The following is a 12,790-nucleotide window of genomic DNA, read 5'->3' as shown; positions in this document are numbered from 1 at the left end:
CAGGATGCCCTTTTTTATGTCACGAAAGTTGGTGTTTGAGAGGAATTTATGAGTCCTCTACGGAGATTGCATATACCTTTGTATAACAATATATAAGATGTGTATATACACCTTTATATCTTTGTTAGGGTGTCAAATAATAATCCAAAAACTGATGGCCTGCCCAACCGAATCTTATGAGTTGGGCACAAGATAATTTTATATTGAGCTGATTTTTAGCCCGCCTATAGTAATCTAATTTTACAGCGATCTCCAATTTAATCCAATTTGTTAAAATGATGTCTCACGTGGATAGCTTGCTGACAAATCAGTGAGCCCAGGGAAGGAACTAGTGTGACGTAATTAAAAGCATGCTGGTGTGGGGATGACATTCTGAGTCTTAAAAAATTCATAATTGTGTTTTCTATGAGAAGAATAGCTAGCGCAAATGATTTTCTTAATTTTACTGTGGTGGCTGGCAAGATAATTTTGATAGTATTTGAATCTTTTTTTTTTTTTTTTGGTCTGAACTAGTAAATTTACTTTATGGATAATGATTTTTTGTTCCATATTTTACACTTTTAAGTTAATTTTTGGAATGTGCAATGAATATTCAAAATCAAACATTTGCTGCTTTTGATGTATATATAATGTAACCATGACAGATCAAAACTATCTACACTTTTAATAGAAGGAATCAGTTAAAAAAAGGTTGGGTCAAGTTGGGCTGGTCATGCCCCTGCCCATTTTTAGCCCAATCCATTTCAATCCAAGTTGATTTTGGTCTAATTTAAGCCCAACTTATTATTAACTCCGCCCATTATGACGCTCTCAAACTAGCCCAACCAGCTCATTTGATACCCCTACATACTATTAGCCTGAAATTTCATCTCTTCTGGGATTTAAATTTCATTTTCTTTTGATTTTTGGTCGTTGAAAATTCTCTCTTTTTATTTGGATCTGGATTTTTTTTTTTTTGTTGGAAATTCATTCTTCTACTTTGTACTGTTGAGCCACAAGTTCTGCTATAGGAGTTGTGAATCGAAAAAGAATTAGTGCAGATTTTATAAGACCACGACATAAGGAAAAGTTATGGGATGTTGGGGTTTTAATTGCTATGGGTTAGAGAATTGAAGTTAAAGGAAATTTCTTTGTTTTGAATTTAGCTGATAGAAGAATGAAAAAATGTGACAAAGAGGGTGAAATACAGTAGGCTGTTATTTTTCACTGGTACATATGCGTAATTGTCCCAAAATTATACTCAGTATCCAGTTTAGGGTCAATTGTTGAAGTATAGCCAATGTTTGAAATGATGTTGAAAAATAGCTAATTTTAGTTACAAAGATCTTTTTGCTCTAATTTTCTTCATTTAAAAGTAGTAAAGACTCGCTTCTTCATCTTTTATGCTTTTCTGGAATTCTAGGATATTGTCCTGAAATTTCACTTATACAAGTTTTGAACTTTAAAATACTGTTGTAGGTACAAGTTTCAAACTCTAGGATAATCTGGTGGAGTTCAAAGAAAAACCTCTCCTTCCGCTTTTCCTACTTCAAAATTTTCTAGCTTGTGATTGAGACTGTATGAGCAGTTATCTTGGCTGTGTATGCTTTTTCTGGTATTCACTAGGAACAAAAAATAGACTTCCATATCTTTTGGTTGCAATATATTTTCATTTATTTGTCATGTTTTCCTACGCTTCATGATAGTATGGATGGGGCGAAAAGGACTTAACTAAGCGCCTAAAGATTATGTTGGTGAGGTACTACAAGAATAGCTTATTTTGCTGAACTTCTTGGAGGTTAAAAACATTTTTTGCTTTAGATTTGAGGAGTTTGGTCGACCCAAATAAGTGCTTTTGAGGAGTAAGCAAAAATAATTTTCTGCTGTTCGGGAGAAATTATAAATTTCTACTTTATCCTAGAAGCAGAAGCGACAAATTAATTTTCTCAAGGCAAAAACAACCTTACCAATAACTTATATTTACTGGACTATCTCTCATTAGTTTAACACATATATCTTTTAATTAAATACAAACTATTTTTCTCTTTTGGTTTCTACCGTATTTTTTCCTTTTTTTTTTTCTATCTCTTTCTTTTCCTTTTCCTCTTTGGAATAATCCGTCAACTATACCTACGAAAATTAATTTTCTCAACGGCAAAAACAACCTTACCAATATATATATATTTACTGGACTATCTCTCATTTTGTTTTTTTAACACATATTTTTTTTTTATATTTTAAATTAAATATATTTTTTAACTATTTTTCTTTAAAATTAATTTTTTTGGTTTCTACCGTATGAAATTTTTCCGAAATTTTAATATTTTTTTTTCTATCTCTTTCTTTTAAATGTAATTTTATGAAATCTAAAGAACTTTATACACGAAAATGTGAGAGAAATTCTAAGTTTTGAGCGAGATATACACATTTCATGCCATTATCATACATAAAATTTTGAGCGTAATGTTTAAGCCTTGATCGAGGTATACACATTTCATACACAAAATTTGAGTGAATTTTTAATTTGAGTGAATTTTTTTAAGCCTTGAACAAGATATACACATTTCATACACAAAAATTTGATCGATCATTTTAAGTCTTGAATGTTGTATCAAAGTTGTATACAGTATTGTTGTAGTTGTGTTAATTTTATGAAAATCTAACATGAACTTTATACACGAAAATGTGAGAGAAATTCTAAGCCTTGAGCGAGATACAAATTTCATACCGTTTCATACATACAATTTTGAGCGGATTTTTTAAGCCTTGAACGAGATATACACATTTCATACATTTTTCATGCCGTTTTTATACATACAATTTTGAGCGGATTTTTTAAACCTTGAGTGAGATATACACATTTTATACATAAAATTTTGAACGAAAAAGATATTTAAAAAAATAAATTAAAAAAAATAATTTTTTTAAAAAATAAAAAAATAATTTTTAAAAATAAAACTATTTTTTTTAAAAAAAAATATTTAATTTTTTTTTCTTCAGAAGTATGTTTTGTATAGGGTTTGTAATGTTATGTTTTGTAAATATAAAACTATCATCACGTTTCGTAAATATTTCTCCTTAATATGTATATATTCGTATTTTATCCTTTATTTTTCTACGGCCCCTTTCCTCTTCCTCTCTAGATTAACAAAATATTGCTAGAAAAAATACGAGTTAATACTTCTTCACATAACTTCAAAGCCTTTCATAATAAATATTTAAAATAATTTTTTTATTTAAACAATTCTAATAGTAAAACGTGTCATGATATTTATCCTTTTTCGTAATTTGACACTCAAAAGTACTTTTTAAAAAAATTGACCAAACACAATCTACTTATCAATTATCGAAAAAAATATTTATCATACGAACTGCCAAACACAAACCGCTTTTCTCCAAAAGTGGTTACTGAAAAGGTATTTTAACACGAATGCTTTTTAAAATAAGCAATTTTTGACAACATGAAGAAGACATGTGTCCTAATGATTCTGATACGAACTGAAAGCGAATTGGTTGAGTAATGGGGCTTCTGGCCCTTCTCTAGCTAGCCAACCGAGAATCTTTCCAAATTCCTGGACTTCTCCTCACGCAAGACCCTACCCCTGACCTACATGCTCTACTCTAGCGCAGTGTGCTAGAATTTCGGTTACGGAAAAGGCTTATAAATACCCTTAACGTATAGGAAAAGGTTCATAAATACCCTCCTTCTATTTTTGGGTCTAAAAATACCTTTAAAGTTTGTTTTTGGCTCATAAATGCCCTTCCAAACTAACGAACTCAGTCTAACTTGACTCTTTTAGTAAGCCACGTGGCATTTTTTGATTGGTCCAACATTATAATTAGAACCCACCCAAATTTTAGAAATTAGAAACGTCCTCCATCTCCTTTGAGTCCTTTCCTTCTTCCTCTTAACCTTCAAGTAATTCGTCATCATCAACCTGGCGACTCAACGAGACAGTGGGTTCTGGATCTCCGTTTTTTCATTAGAGCACGCCTAGGGTTCTGCATCTCCATTTTCCTCTTCTTTCGGGCCAATTTCATTATAAAAAAAAAATCACTCTGTTATTCTCGTTAGAATAAGATTTAAGGCAAACTATGTAACGGACATAAGATATGTGATCTACATATTTGAAGTTATGTATTTGATGTGAAGTGGAAGAAATTAGGTGATCTTGTTAGTTTCTAGGATATCCAGATTTTATGTAATATAATGCTTCATATTTGAACTGACAGGTTCTTACAGCTTTGTAACTTCTAGTGGACGAGAATGAAAAATTTAAATATCTTGTTATCTACTCTAATTCAGTTGCAAAATGTTCACAAACAAATATTGCTATACATGTTAGTGTAGAGAAATAATAGCAGAAGAAAAGTAAATCGGAGAGGCTTCTCAACTGGCAAGATCGTTAACTAAGATCGGAAGATTCAAGAAGAGGAAAGTATGAAAAGGAGAATTTGATTATGGAAGAAAGACTTTCTTAAATTGGGCATTAACGACTTACAATTGGGGTTGGTTTGGCTTGATTCTAAATGCCTAATCGTCACCCCTATTTATATTTGTCTCAGGGATGCTTCAGATATTATTCTAGATACATCCATGTTAAAAATCTAATTATCTTTATCTTAGTATTACTCAGAATATCTAGATTTTTCTTCAAGATAATTATCTAAGATAGTACACTAGGTTATTCTAGAACCTTTAATAAATATCTAGTATTTTTGTAGCTCCAAAAAATCAACTTTATTTCTTCACAGTTAGAAGGTCTCTGTTTCATAATAAATATTGCCATTGTTGCTACTAGATAAAGAAGTTAGCATGGACGCAAGTAGGGGTGTACAAAGTAAACCGATAAACCGCACCAAATCGATAAACCGAGAAAAAAAATCCGACTAGTGGTTTGGTTTGACTTGGTTTGGTGTTGGAAAAAAAAACCGATCATAATTGGTTTGGTTTGGTTTTAACTAAAAAAGTCAAAACCGAACCAAACCAACCCGACATTACATGTATTCAATTTTTAAAATATTTTATACATAAAAATATTTATTTCTAAAGTAATTTATAAATATTTCTTAAATTTTTCCGTAATTTTTTATCTATTATCATATTATTCAAGCTTGAACTTAGAATTTTGAATGTCAATAAGTTTTATATCCTATAGATGTTAGTAACTCAAATAAAGTCCAAACCAAAACCAACTCAACGCTAATCCTAGCAAAAGAAATTCAATCTACCACTAGGAATGACAATAATGTTGGATATCTATTCTTTAGTTTTGCATATTTGATTTAGAGAGTAAAAATACATAACTTAAGTTTTTTTTTCTTTGTCATGTAATTAATACTTATTTTAGCATGATTTAGTATTTTTAGATTATGGTCATTTTCTTTTATGGCTTGTTAATTAGCAATATTTATTTTACCGATTATATTAGCTTTTATTGAATATTTTAATACAATGTCATTACTCTTCTCACATTTTGTGTTATTTTCTTAAGAAACACCTTAATTATATAATTATATCTTACTAGGACTAAAGAAATATTTGAAGTAAAAGTTATATGTTTTGTATCAAGACTATTCCGAAAAAAACCCGAAAAACCTAAGAAAATCGAAAACCCGAGAAAACCGAACAACCCGAGAAAACCCGAGGTTGAAAAACCCGAATTTTATTGGTTTGGTTTGGTGTATAAATTTTAAAACCCGACGCAATTGGTTTGGTTTGGTGTTTAAAAAATCCGAACCAACCCGGTCCATGTACACCCCTAGACGCAAGTGATCAAGAGGTAAATAAAAGAACAGATAGTTTGGCAGGTTGGGTTCTAAAATTTGGGTGGGCTCTAATTATAATGTGAGACCAATCAGAAAATGCCACGTGGCTTTTTAAAAGAGTCAAGTCAGACTGAGTTCATCTGTTAGTTTGGAAGGGTATTTATGAGCCAAAAACAAACCTTACGGGTATTTTTAGACCCAAAGATGGAAGGAGGGTATTTATGAGCCTTTTGTCATAGGTTAGAAATATGTATGAGTCTTTTCCGTTTCTGTTATACAAGTTCGAACTCTCTTAAAATGTCCTAGAATTTAAACTTATAAAAGTGAAACTTCAGTAGTCAGTACTCAAGAAAAAATTTCTCGAGTTTAAATTGACAAAGGTTCAAACCATGAATTTTTCATGGAATTCGAATTGTGAAGTTCAAACTCCAAAAAATTTCTTGAAGTTTGAACCATGACAACTAAAATCCAGGATTTTTTTCCTGAAGAGAGTTTAAACTTCAAGATCTTGAAGTCCCTGTATTCCAAATTGCTCGGGCTATATTCGAAATTTAAAGGGTTTCTATGTAGCCCACGGTACTATTATTCAAATCTTATTTCTGTAGTAAAAGCTACTAAATTTCAAATAGTTTTCAAACGTGACCGAGTTCCAATTAGCAGCCTGAATAATGTTTATTTGTCAATTACTTCTGACAACATCTTTATTCTTCGTTTCTCAACCCATATAAAGTAATATGCCAACTGAATACATACAGAGCAGTTTTTAGTTTCCTCAAAGCTGATACCTGATGAAAATTCTCATAGATTTGTCAGAAATATATAGCTGTTTCATCAGAGTCTAAAATTCTGATCCTTTCTTTTCCTTTCTCTTTTCGGGATCATTAGTCATAAAATACGGATTAGTTGTTCTCTTGGATCCTCCAGTTTCTGCTTCCGATGACTAAATATAATCTACAGGACTGACATTTAACAATTACTTAAAAGTATCCATCTGCCCGAAAAATAGGAAATATAAGGAGGAAGGGTCAGTCCAAATGCTAGGAATATGCAAGCTGCTTAGAGAACTAGCTCCATCGCAAGTCAACTCCAAAATCAAAGGAAACAGAAAATCCAATTACCATGAGAAATTTGTGCTGGTTTTGAAGTATTTGTTGCACCTGGTATACAGATTTAGGAAAAATAGTTCAAGAAACCAACTCATGTTGAAGAAAATTATTCACCATAAAGACTATGTAAACTACCTTTTATGTAGACAAAAATTATACAAATTGCTACAAGCCTTGTCATCCCATTTCTTCTCCTCCCAAGTCCCAGGAAACTCCTACCTAATCTACATAGCCGAAAGATTCAAAATTCAACTCTTGTTCAAGTATGTGGTATACCTAGAAACTAGAAAGTGCTGTCAACCCCATGACATTGGAATGGAGGCAGCATGCAGTGGCCCCAAAGCTATAAAAGCAAATCTTGCTAAGTTTCCTTGCACCATCTTTTGTGTCAAAAAGGTCCAAAGTCTACACTAAAGAGATTATATTTGGAAATCAACTATGCAACTTCCTAACTCCTCTGCAGCCTCCAGTTCTGGAAGAATCGAACAATGATCTGCAATTGACTGTTGTAATATATTTTTAAGACTTCTATATGTCTCTTCAGGTGCTTCCTTACCCCGACCGTGGCTGCCATGCGTTTTTCCTATCACCTTAACTAGATTTTTCCTTGTCGTGCTTGGCTTTGCATCTCCCTTGTTGTGAGGTGAGTGCGACGCAGGAAGGCGGTTGTGAGTGGGATCACCAACATTTTTGGCTGCATGACGTACATGAACACCAAATAAATATGTTGTATAATTTTAAGTACTTAGGGAAAAGGTACACAAGACTATGGATTGTTATAAAATGCTAAGTCACGCAGCCTATTTAATATTTAGTCATGCTCTTTTAATGTATTATACATTTCTTGCAATTCCAAGGAAAAAAGAACTCAATGTATTTTGGACAACTGATGCTATCAAAGTTAATGCAGCTGGACATAAAGAATAATTGGTAAAAGCACCAAAACTTAGAGAAAATACAAATTTCCACTTTTATGACCGCTAATCAACATTTAGTCCTGTTCCAAAACTAGTCAAACTTTAGCCGCTTTTCAATGCGAATAAAATTTGGACAAATACTCCTAACTAAAACACAAACAACTCCAGCACAATGTGTTGCAGGTCGAAACTTTTACATTTCCAGCACTGTGCTGAAGTTAAAAAAAATTCCCGAAGTTTGAAATGTGCAGTTCAAACTTCAAACTCCAAGAAAAGTTCATTGAGTTTGAACTGTCTCCTTCTTAACTCCAGCACAGTGTTAGGGAGTTTCATTTGTATAAGTTCAAACTCCGTGACACTATTATGGAGTTTCACTTAAGTTTGAACTTCAGGACAATGTATGAGAGTTCGAAGCATTTTGGACAAGTAAAGGGGGTCTTGCGTGGTGAGGAAAGGGCGAGAAGCCCAAATATTTGAACCACTCTCTCCAAGCGAGAGAACGGCGAGATACGTAGGGTCTTCATTATCATGTATGGCTCGAATTTAATTACTATTATTCTTCCGTCCTTGCTTTTGCTTCAACATCTGATGTTAATGTGCAAATGGCACTTTGCAGTTGTTCAGCTTTGAATCGCTGTTGTTATCATCATGCTCGTCATCTTAATTATAGGTCTTTGTATGTATTAGTACACCAAACTACTTGCGTATTTCAAAGTTTTCTGTTAATAAGAAGCCCCCGACCCCCCCCCCCCCCCCCCCCCCCCCCCCCCCCGGCAAAAAAAAAAAAAACCATCTCTCTCTCACACACACACACGAATTCATCTTAAATAATAATTGAGACTAAAATCATGTTTTTTGCAGGCCTCTCTATATTAGTGCAGAAAAATTTACTCAAACTTAGGGGAAAAATCCTGAATTTAAACTGATAAAAAGTTCAAACAAGATGAATTTTTCCAGGAGTTTGAAATGTGGCACTTCAAACTCCAGGAAAATATGCTGGAGTTTGAACTACATAAAGATTTCCTGTAGTTTGAACTGCACGGTTCAAACTTCAGGGACAAAACAGAGAAGATGAAGATGTGGCTCTCTGCCACTTTCAAACAAAGAAAATAAGGACAAAAAGATCTTTGTAACTGAAAACTGCATTTCAACCGGTGGCTGAACACTAGAAGCGGACCAAAAAGTGGTCAGCCTCTGCTTTTTTACCAAATATTCTCTGGCAGGCTAATCTTGATGAAAGGTGTGTGTGACACATCAGTTTATAAGTAATTGAGATTTCATAGAGTTGGGGAAGAGAAATTTGAAAATACAGCGAGTCTGAAGTTTTTGAGTTCAGAATCACTCATTCAGATCCTACGGCTACAGTGTCATCTTTTGATATTTTATTCTTTTAGTAGAAAACAAGAATAAGGAATGGGTATCAGTAAGATTGAGAGATGACGTTTTCAAGATGTACAGGGAATATGTTAAAGGATAAGTAGTTAGAGCCAGAATTTGGCGCTTAGACCACTTGGCTAATCTGTGAGATTTCACAAATGATTATCTTCAGATTTCACAAATGACTACCTTCTTATATCCGTTTATCCTTTTTTGGTAAAAGGCACTTACATATGTCTACACTGGCAGAATCTTGATTTGCCATAGGTGAATTGGCACGCCTAATGCACAACCACGTCCTTTCCTCTTTGGATTCAAGTTGTGAGACAACTGGTACATGCCAGCATCCTTTTTCTGACTCCTAGAGACATAAGGTAGCACGATTACACTTGAAGGTTTTGTGAAATGATAACAAGTACAACATTTCTTTTATATGTGGTCAATCTCAAGTATACATTTTATATCTGAAGATAGATAAGAAGGGCCCATCTAAATTTGTATTTTGGTTTCATCACCATGCTATTTGTTACTATATAGCAGAGCAGATCAAGTAGAAGGTATTACTGACCTGAATTACAACAGAACATGGAGGAGGCATGTGAAACACTGGACCTGTTTCAGAGAAACTGAAGTGCACCTTCCATGAAGAAGGAAAATCCTTTGTCAGAAAACTGTGAGAAGTACAAATACATATGACATTGATGCATATGCATGAGGAGATGGAGGTAGCCCTTAGCAAGGTAAGCTAAAGAAAGAGGGATCATTTTGCTTTATGGAGAGAATATAATGTCATATGAGGAAAAACAGTTATGATGGCTAGAGGAGGTCAGCTAGCCAACCAGTCAATTATAGGCCATTTGTCTCCAGCACCTTGTGCTGCTTATACATAATTCGATACCCATAACCAACTCCCCCCCACCCAGGATAACTCCTCTCCCCCAGGGCCTAACCTCTGTATCGATGCAATAATCAAGAGAGAGGCATATACTGCTGGATAGTTAATTAATGCCATAATCTACTTTGAATCCTATGTCTTGTTACATGCATATCAGAAAAAAAAAGTTCAATATTTCATGCAGACATTTGTGAAGAGTAGAACACACCTGATGCCTTTCTTTCCATTTTGGGAAAAAGTCATTTCCCAGGAGTTGAAACAAATGATCCCTCATCTCATCATTGGTCACAAGTAAGCACCTAAATTTTATAGCTGCGTACAGCCAATACCTAAAGAAAACAAGTTAATTTCCCATGGAATATTTGAAAAAGAACTTAATACAAGGCATTAAGCATCTGTACTGGAAACGACCTAGAAATAAAAAGATTACAGCTCTCACCAATCATCATTTGAACCGGTAGGTGTTGCATAGATTGCATCTGCATTTTTCCACTTCTCAATTAACGCTCTATTGAATGGTTCATCCATCTTATCTCCAATAATACGTCTATTGTGCAAAATAATTAATGGCCACTTTTTCGAAGGAAGCATCTGGCGAATTCCATTGACGACAGCATTGACCTGAATGAAAATTTGTCAATTAGAGAAAGCAAAAGACCTGAATTTGTGAAGACACCATGTTTGGTTAACAAGGCAGGAACCCAATACTTACCTTAGATGGCCTAAATTTTCTTTGGCTGTAAAGGCCAACATTTGCTCCATCAACAACAGCTTCAAATGGTCCATAATAGTCAAGCCATCTCTGCAGTCATCAATATTCCCTCATTAGAGATGACACAAATGATCTGAGAATAATTAATTAATCATCAGGGCAGTTAGTAAAACATACTTGAAATTTCTGGAAGCTCGAATTTCTCTCTCTTTGTGCAGCTATAGAAGCAACAGAGTTGGCAAACTTTTCAGTTTCTTTAGGATCAAGATCAATGGTCACCAGCTTCTCACCACAGCATTTGCAGCAGCCATCAGAGCCAACTAATGCACGTGATACACTCCATTTTCCATTACCCAACCAGCCTTGTCCATGCCACCCACCACCTCCATTTTTAATAGCTTTAAGTATGGATCTTTCATCCCATTTTCTTTTCCCCACCCTTGAAGCTACCTTGCTGTTGAACCACTTCTCAATCAAATCTGCAGTAGAAGTTGAGACTTGTCGAACTCCTTCTCGAAGCTTATGCAACAAATAGTACACCTTATCACTCCTACCACCTTCTATACTAACTTTTAGAAGTGCCTCCAATTCAGGTTCCTCTGGATAGACACCATTCTCCAACATGTGTTCTTCAACAATAAATGCCTTTTCAACATCCCCATTATTGCAGAAAACAGATAGGGCAGGACCATAAGATCGCAATCTCGGGTTTATTCCATATTCTTTCATTTGCTTTACAACATCAAATGCCATGTCACCATTTCCCAATGCCATTGCCATTCTTGCAACAGATGTAAGGGTTGCTTCATTCATTTGTACCTTCTCTAAGCGCATTTTCTCATAGATTTCAAGACCCCTTGTAAGCGCATAGTGCTTTACATCTTCACTCACTTTAATTCCATAATCTTCATGCTCAACGCCTCTCACACTAGAAGCTTTTGCACTAGTCTTGATCAACTGAACAAATTCATCTAAAGTTTGAGGGTGAGAATCAGTCAGCAAACTAGTTAAGTTAGTTCTCCCATTTGAGTCATGCTCAATTACTTTGCCATTAAGGCTCAACTCCTTGGGCAAGTCAAGAGAATTCATAGTTCTGTTACCACTTCCACTTTTAGCTGGCTGAACAACACCAGTAGCTGCAGAAGCACAAAGATAGAGAAGTACAGCATAGTGATACTGTCCCATTGATATTCCTTGTAGCAATGCCAACTCATACAGCCTTATTGCACCAAGTACATCTCCTCTTTTTGAGCACATATCTAATCCAATCCTTAAAGTAGCTCCTGGTGAATCAATTTTACTCTTCTTTAACCCCTTCTCCATCTTCAGACAATCTTTCCTAATTTTCTGCTCATTCAGCTTATAACCTTTACTCTTCAGTACTGTCCTTTTTGAAGAAGATTCAGAGCCCAATTCTCTACTTCTGTTAGGTTTTAATCCAGTTTTTGCATTTCTGTCTTTAAGAATGACTCTTTTGGCACCATTTTCCTCTCCAGAATTTTCTTTTCTCTTATCTTTGGGACTCAAGGAAGAAAACCCAGAACCATTTTCATTACTATTAGTTTTACTGTGTTTTCTGGTGCCTGAAGTTTCTTGCTCTGGTTTAATGGACAAACTTTTCTCAACGTGAGTCACATGAATGGAAGATGAGATTCTTGGGGATTCAAGTAATAGTATTGGTGCAGTCTGAAAGTACTTAAAGGGGCTTAGAGTAGAAGAAGAATGAGTAAAGGAGTAGAGTTGGAGTTGAGTTGGTTTGAAGGTGATGGAGGCCATGTGTGGCCGTTAGTTATTAATCTCGGATTGAGCCTTATTATATTACGACACACGGCCTTTAGGGGTCGTTTGGTAGGTCGCCAAAATTATCCCAGGATTATAATTTCAGAACTAATTTATCTCACCTTTTGGGATTATTTTATCGCATTTTCCAGATGAGATAAAATAATTCCAACCGTAGTGGGATAAGGTGGGATATCCACCCTTGGGATTATGCTTCATTTTGTACCGTGTTTGGTGGAAGTTACAAAAAATTAGT

General features: G+C 34.6%; 1 protein-coding gene across 2 annotated transcripts; it reads right to left on the bottom strand.

Annotated features, from left to right (window-relative positions):
* Positions 1-6,950: 6,950 nt before the first annotated feature.
* Positions 6,951-12,540, bottom strand: LOC132040522 (proteinaceous RNase P 1, chloroplastic/mitochondrial-like). Of its 2 annotated transcripts, XM_059431177.1 has the most exons (7): positions 10,933-12,540; positions 10,756-10,845; positions 10,483-10,664; positions 10,252-10,372; positions 9,717-9,785; positions 9,380-9,509; positions 6,951-7,548 (listed from the first exon to the last, which is right to left on the bottom strand). In XM_059431177.1, the coding sequence occupies exons 1-7, from the start codon at positions 12,529-12,531 to the stop codon at positions 7,274-7,276; spliced, it is 2,466 nt and encodes an 821-aa protein (XP_059287160.1). In that variant the 5' UTR covers positions 12,532-12,540; the 3' UTR covers positions 6,951-7,273. The 2 variants fall into 2 exon arrangements, with proteins under 2 accessions (XP_059287160.1, XP_059287162.1); XM_059431179.1 differs by lacking the exon at positions 9,380-9,509 and having other exon boundaries at positions 7,314-7,548.
* Positions 12,541-12,790: the final 250 nt, after the last annotated feature.

Source organism: Lycium ferocissimum, chromosome 12 (assembly GCF_029784015.1).
Source record: "Lycium ferocissimum isolate CSIRO_LF1 chromosome 12, AGI_CSIRO_Lferr_CH_V1, whole genome shotgun sequence".
NCBI lineage: Eukaryota > Viridiplantae > Streptophyta > Magnoliopsida > Solanales > Solanaceae > Lycium > Lycium ferocissimum.
Note: the sequence above shows the minus strand (reverse complement) of the source record. Positions and strands in the feature narration are given on the sequence as shown.